This window comes from Oncorhynchus kisutch, unplaced genomic scaffold, assembly GCF_002021735.2.
Source record: "Oncorhynchus kisutch isolate 150728-3 unplaced genomic scaffold, Okis_V2 scaffold3955, whole genome shotgun sequence".
NCBI lineage: Eukaryota > Metazoa > Chordata > Actinopteri > Salmoniformes > Salmonidae > Oncorhynchus > Oncorhynchus kisutch.
Genome location: NW_022265900.1, coordinates 248,294 through 255,626, shown reverse-complemented (window position 1 = coordinate 255,626; position 7,333 = coordinate 248,294). Strand labels below are relative to the sequence as shown.

The 7,333-nt window shown below is 48.0% G+C and overlaps 1 protein-coding gene across 1 annotated transcript; it reads right to left on the bottom strand.

The window, feature by feature from the left end:
- Positions 1 to 209: 209 nt before the first annotated feature.
- On the bottom strand, positions 210 to 596 carry LOC116372474 (histone H2A). Its single transcript, XM_031821279.1, has one exon. The coding sequence runs from the start codon at positions 594 to 596 to the stop codon at positions 210 to 212; it is 387 nt and encodes a 128-aa protein (XP_031677139.1).
- Positions 597 to 7,333: the final 6,737 nt, after the last annotated feature.

Below are 7,333 nucleotides of genomic sequence, written 5' to 3'. Positions count from 1 at the left end.
TCTCATTCTAGCCTAGTACTTGTTATTCTTCATTTTAGGCCTCATGTGGGCACTTGATACTGTGCCGTGTTTATGTGTGTATCTAACAAACGCGCCAAATAGTTGGCCAGGCATACAAAGGACACTTTGCGCTTTTGCTGAGCTAGGTGGTTGGCTCTTAAAAGAGCCTTTGGGGGTTGAGTAGTCAAGTTGCAGCCGCACCAGCGATTTTACTTGGCTTTGACGGCCTTCTCAGTCTTCTTGGGGAGCAGCACTGCCTGGATGTTGGGCAGAACACCACCCTGAGCGATGGTCACGCCGCCAAGCAGTTTGTTCAGCTCCTCGTCGTTACGGACTGCCAGCTGCAGGTGACGGGGGATGATACGAGTCTTCTTGTTGTCACGGGCAGCGTTTCCGGCCAACTCCAGGATCTCAGCAGTCAGGTACTCGAGCACTGCGGCCAGGTAGACTGGTGCGCCAGCGCCCACACGCTCGGCGTAGTTGCCTTTGCGCAGCAGCCTGTGCACACGGCCCACGGGGAACTGGAGCCCGGCACGGGATGAACGTGTCTTTGCCTTCGCCCTGGCCTTGCCTCCGGTTTTGCCTCTTCCGCTCATATTGGTAGCTTCAGTATGTCACAGAAAGTCTCAATGAGGCGCTGGCCACCTCGAGAGCCTTACTTATACCTCGCCACAAGAGGCATCGATTGGCCACTGGACCGGTGTGCCCTTATCCAATTGGAGTGAGGGAGAGACAGACAGTCAGCCCTAAGCCCGCCCGCCCGCAGGCAGCAGAGTGACAAGGGCTAGGCTACTCTGTTTCCCTCCGACTTTTGTTACTTTTTCTCATTGGCGGGAGCGCCAAAGTGACAACTCAAATCACTGAAACATGTATCAATCAATTCGAGAGTGGCTCATAATACAAATGGCTGCTGTCCAACACACTATAGTATGTATTCCTCTTATTATCAGGATCAATGTGACATGCGAATTCTAACACATATCACACCAATGTTGACTGGTGAGGGTGCTGCACTCTTGAGTGACAAATGTAAAGCAATTTAGCCACTCGAACATATGGTGCGTAAGTCATTCATTTCATATCTTTTGCACCAAAGGTAGGTAGGTAGGTAGGTAGGACGTACATGGAATGACATGCGCTTTTATGGAAAGAGGTGGGTGGCTCTTAAAAGAGCATTTTGTGGTAACAACATGTGTCGAGTAGAAAGAACACTGTTTGGAATAGGTTTACTTCTTCTTGGGGGCTGCCTTCTTGGCCTTGGCTGCCTTGGGCTTGGCGCCTTTGGGCTTCACTGCCTTGGTAGCCTTCTTGGGGCTCTTGGCCGCTTTCTTGGCCGCTGCGGCGGGCTTCTTCACCTTCTTTGGGCTCTTGGCGGCCTTTTTGGGTGTAGCGGGCTTCTTGGCCTTCTTGGGGGACTTCTTTGCGGCCACGGCCTTCTTGGCTGCTACCTTCTTGGGCTTCTTGGCGGCGGCGGGCTTCTTGGCGGCCACCTTCTTAGCTTTGGGGGCTGCGGCTTTCTTGGCGGGCTTCTTTGCCTCGACGGCCTTCTTGTTGAGCTTGAAGGAGCCGGAGGCACCGGTGCCCTTGGTCTGGACCAGGGTGCCCTTGGTGACGAGGCTCTTGACGGCGATCTTGACACGGGAGTTGTTCTTCTCCACGTCGTAGCCGCCTGCCGCCAGAGACTTCTTGGTGACGAGGCTCTTGACGGCGATCTTGACACGGGAGTTGTTCTTCTCCACGTCGTAGCCGCCTGCCGCCAGAGACTTCTTGAGCGCGGCCAGGGACACGCCGCTCCTCTCCTTGGAGGCGGACACCGCCTTGACGATGAGCTCGCCTACGCTGGGTCCCGCTTTCTTGGGCTTGGCTGCTGCCTTCTTCTTGGGTGCCTTGGCCGGCGCGGCGGCGGCGGGTGCTGGTGCGACTTCTGCCATGTCTGTCGTTCGGTCCGGTAAACACACACACTTACAACACTACGGTAGTCTGTGAGGAGGAGTACTTTGCTGTAGACGCTGCTCTGCGCTATTGAAGCTCTACACCGTGCAGGGGGCTGGCCTTAAACGCGACATGAGAACCATGTAGACTCAAGCCACCCAGCTCGGCTTCTCCGGGCTGGCCAAATGCTCTTTCACTTGTGTTTTCTGGTCGCCAATATCGGGCCAAAAGTCACAGACGGAGCCGTGTTTTTGGCCCAAAAGCGAACGGCCCAGCGAGCAGACTTGTATCCGTTCAGAATAAAGTCATGTGGGCTGCAGAAGCCCCGTGCATTTTGCTGCGACTCGCTCAAAACCTCACCGTTCGACTGTCGGGTGGAGCGGTGCGCACTGCTTTTCCTGTGCTATTTGTGTCCTAAATGGCCTAAAAGTGCATCCGATTGCGAGCACCATTGGTTGTGGAGTGAGCCGAGATGTCTGGCAAGGGAATCAAATGGTTTGGCGTCCCCTGATGTGCTCATTGGTGTTTTAAAGGAGAGCTCTTTTGGGGACCTTAAAACACATGCACTTGTGAGGCCTGGCTGAGACTAGTTTCACCTTGTATTCGTCATGTGTCCAGGAGGCACAGGAAATAATACACTGTGTGTGATGTTTTATTAGTCCTTTAGTTGGATTGGGAGCCTGCTCTTTGTGCACAGTGTGTGTTTTTTTCTTCTGCTAGGTGGTCTCTCTCTCTGTGTGTCTCTTTCAAAAGCAGATGAGGTGAGGGCCAAAGTAGTTGAGCTCACTCAGCTCGTCTGTCTGTGAACAGGCCGAGATAGGCTTTTGTGCCCTTCTCTCTCGCAGTCCTTCCTCGCTTGACTCCGCAGCGTGACTCGTGCCGGTCTTTGTGTCTGTGGGTCTTGGTGTCTGGCTGTGCGGCCGGCGCCCCATGTGCTTGTTCGCCCTGATATAGGCCGAGAGAAAGAGAGAGAGAGATTTGGAGGCTCTTCTTCTCCTCCTCCTCCCCCCCCTCTTGTACAGGTGGAACGGCTAGTTTCAATCGGTGACGTCACTTGCTCGGAGACTGTTCTTCATGTGTGCAGAGGGTCCCTGCTACGGCCTAAAGTGATACAGGCTCCAGTCATTGGACTCCCCCTCACTGTGTTCTACTGGCATGCACACATTCCTACCCTGTTCATGTCAGCATCCTTTATCCCCCTCCCCACAATTGGACACATGTCCTCCACACACACACACACATGGATTTGCTTTTTTCACTGATAGGGTGGGTGGCTCTTAAAAGAGCCTTTGGGTTACTACAGCACTCCAAATGCGCTGTTTATTTGGAGCTGGTGTACTTGGTCACGGCCTTGGTGCCCTCGGACACTGCGTGCTTGGCCAGCTCTCCGGGGAGCAGCAGGCGCAAGAGAGATTAAAGTAGATGTCACGTGTCAAAATTTTGATTGATGACCCTATGTGAACCTATGTGAACTCTATGTGAACCCTATGTAGTGATGACGTGTGCATGTCTTCTGGTCAGGCAAGCCTGGTTAGGTGGGGGCTATGGGGTGAGTAAGGGTCCATTTGACAGGCCGTTAATGATTGATGACCCAAGCCTGATTTATGACCCTATGTAATGATTTATGACCCTATGTCATGTAGAAGGGTGCATGCCCAGGGGGGTTGTTGGGGTTGAGTAAGTGACCATGTGTCAGGTCAACCTGTTACTGTTTCTCACGGTTTGGGTTGGTTAAGGCCCCTTATAAAGCCGCGGAACAATTCCTGTTTAAGAGTGCACAAGATCTTAAGAATAACCATGGAATTTGGGATCGGTACCAAAGCAGTGATGACGGTAACAACTGAAACAGGCCTTCGGGTTGCCCATAGAGCAAGGGCAAAGTATCAACCAGCAATATATGATGCGCCAAAAAAACGTTTTTTAAATGTGTATAGAACCCAAATACCGCCAGCAAATGCTCTGACAGATCAAGTGTTGATGTCTAATGGCCAGCAGTGGGGGTATCGGTTTGATTACCTGGCCTGTAGAGTGACCCTCTATACGGTAGATGAAGGAGAAGAATATACAGACCAGACTGTAGGCTTGGAATATGGTGTTGAAGACTGGTCGGTTTTTCGCAAGGTTGTGTGTCCTGAACTGAGCCTTATCACCAAGGGGTATAGTGTGTTCACGGGCCACGAGACCCGTTGGGAAGGTACCCCTGACTCCTCAGGACAAATATTTCACAGGGTGGAAATACAAAGAAAGAATGGCCGACCGTGCGGCAGCGTGGAGTTCTATATCGGCACCGAGGCAATCCGAAACCACAACCTTAGGGGTGGTGGCCTGACTGGGGATACCCGACTGCGTCTGCTTATTCCTTTTAAGAGTTGGGATGTACTGGAATTGAAAATGTTGCAACCGTTGGATGCTCTCTTTGTACAGAGCCAACAGCGTCAGAGCCTTGTTCATTTAAAGAAGTGCATAATATATACGAATCGTAAAGATTACGATGCAAAAGAGCCTCAAGAAGATACAGCGTCAGAAGAAAACTAAGTAAGCGGATGCTTTAACCCCGCCCCCCCAGATACCCAAGGGCCTTGTTCTACAATAAAAAGAAAAAAGCAGCCAGTTCTTCATTTCAGCATACACCATGGATCTCCAGACCATCTACGAGGAAGCCACTACGTCATGGGGGCCCGACACTAAAGACTCTATGCCACGAAGCCCTACACTCTACGCACCCCTGGCAAGACCCGTGACACCCCCGACATTTACCCAGCCTGAGGATGTGTTTGATGGGGTGGCCAGTACTATTTTTGTGGATACAATCAAGGCCTCTGTAGCTACACTTTTAAACGTGGTGATTGGCGAATATATACGTGAAAAATGCATCGGCTGTGAGATCAATCATCCCAGCCAGCGTCGTCATCCTTGCCTCTACGACCCTCCTAGATACTACTTTTTCAATCATTTTGAGGAGCTGGTGAAAAGACTGTGGTCCTGCCGTTTTATACCAGCGCTGGTCATCGCCCTGGAGTCTATGGGTATTGCGCCGTCTATCCCTAGAGTTTACGGGGTAACCGAAGCCTTCCTACATGAACTGAAGGAGGCCATCTTCATCCATGAGAAACTCAAAGAAATCCGACACACCCTGGTGGACGACAACAAATACAGGGAAGCTGTGGTGGCTGATGTGATGCTTTTCTGGCTCAATAAATCCCAAGAGACCGAGTGACATTTTGTTTATTTAGAACTATGGGTAACTATGTGTCTACGATGTTTGAGCGAATAAATACATTTTTTCTTTTGAGAGACCTTACAAATGTTATGCATCAGATTATTGAAAATAAAGTGAACAATGTAAAGTTCTACACAACCCACAATACAGGGGTTATTGTAGAGCGTGTGTTAAAAATGGAGCAAATCATGAAACATGTCCGACATACGGGCGAGAGTTTACAATGGTCACATATGGTATCAAGGCTTGTTGAGGATTCTGAAGAACTAGAAATAACTTTGGCTAAGATTTTACATTATTTGTTTGAACCACCCTTTAATGTGAATGTGTATCATATTTGTTGTTTATATACTTATATATCAGACGTGTGTGTTTTAAAAATTCTGCGAAACAAACCTGTAAATCTAAACAATATATACAGGGTGTTGCATGCTGTGATTGTTGAGAAAACGGGGACTTGTATCTTGCAACAAATCCTGAATTGTCTGTATACGTAATAATTGTTGCATTCTTAAAATAAAAATTCACAAACTGAAATGTTGTCGTTATATGAAAGTGGCTCATTACAGTTATTGTACCTCAGAGAGGCAAGAAGGATGGCTGAGCAGCTGTTGAAAAACATATATTATAATCCCTCTAACCCCGGGTCTTATGGGGGTAAAGAGCATTTACAGAGAGCTATAGTCGAAGAAACAGGTAGTCTGTTAAGCGATGCTAAAGTGAATGAATGGTTATCAGAGCAAGATGCCTACACTCTACATAAACCTGTAAGAAAACATTTTCCAAGAAATAGAGTTTTTTCTACGCATCCATTATCCCAATTTCAGGCGGATCTATGTGACATGCAGTCCCTTGCCGATAAAAATGATGGAAATCGCTACATGCTAACGGTTATAGATATTTTCTCTAAATTAGCCTATGTCAGGGTGTTAAAAAATAAGAGCGGGGCAGAGGTGACCAGGGCCTTTGAATCGATCTTGAAGGCAGGAGGCGCCCCCAAGAAAGTGCAGACGGATGGCGGAAAAGAATTTTTTAATAAAACATTTCAGAAGCTAATGAATAAGTATAATATAGTACATTTTGCTACAGGCTCTGATTTGAAAGCTTCGGTTGTGGAACGCTTTAATAGGACTTTGAAAGAGCGGATGTGGCGCTATTTTACAGCTCACAACAACAACCGATATACAGACATAGTTCAGGATTTAGTAAACGGGTACAACCACAGCTACCATAAGACTATACGTATGAAGCCCTCGGAGGTCTCTTCGGAAAACTCTTTTCAAGTCTTTAAAAATATGTATGGTTTGTTCCCACTTCGCCGTAAGAAAAAAATGACTTTTAAATTCCTAGTGGGTGACTTGGTGCGTATATCAAAGTTGAGGGGTGTTTTCGACAAAAAATACGAACAAGGCTTTAGCTCGGAGTTGTTTACCGTTACCGAATGTCTGCCACGCATTCCGCCGGTCTACAAATTAAAAGATTATGACGGGGATCTTATAGAGGGATCTTTTTATGAGAAGGAATTACAGAAGGTCCAGTTGGGTAAAGACAAAGTCTTTCACGTGGAGGAGATTCTAGATCAGAAGAGAGAAAAGGGTAAAAAATGGTTACTGGTCCGCTGGAAAAATTGGCCTCAAAAGTTCAACAGTTGGGTATTGGAGCAGGATGTGGTGGAGGCAACGGGGCTTAATTTAAACCCCTAGTCATGATAACTAGCGCATCATTCGCGTGTACACAGTTGGGCATCATGGAACACAGCGGCTTCTACCTGACTCTCCCCAGTAATGCGTCGGCACAGATATATCGTAATAATCAGAGTTCGAAGTATACAACCAATTTTCCAAAGCCTATAGAGTTATCAGAGGCTTGGGAAGTAGGTCTCAGCGAGATTACATACCCCCATAGTTGGTATAATATCAAAGCTAAGGACCGTGATTTTTATTGCAAAAGGTTCTCGGAACCTGCGATACTTATTAAGCTTAAAAAAGGTTTCTATAGAACCGTCGACAGGATCGTCTCAGAGTTGAATGAACACCTAACCCTAAACAAGATGGAAATATTCCTATTCTACAATCCAATCCATAAAAGGATACAAATCTCAGGGCCTGCTAACGGAGGTATAAAGACCAGCGGTAATTTATCCTACATGTTGGGGATGGGTCCCAATAAATGGACGTATGT

Bases quoted from the DNA above. Each gene is read 5' to 3' on its own strand.
- LOC116372474 (XM_031821279.1), bottom strand. From the start codon at position 596: ATGAGCGGAAGAGGCAAAACCGGAGGCAAGGCCAGGGCGAAGGCAAAG.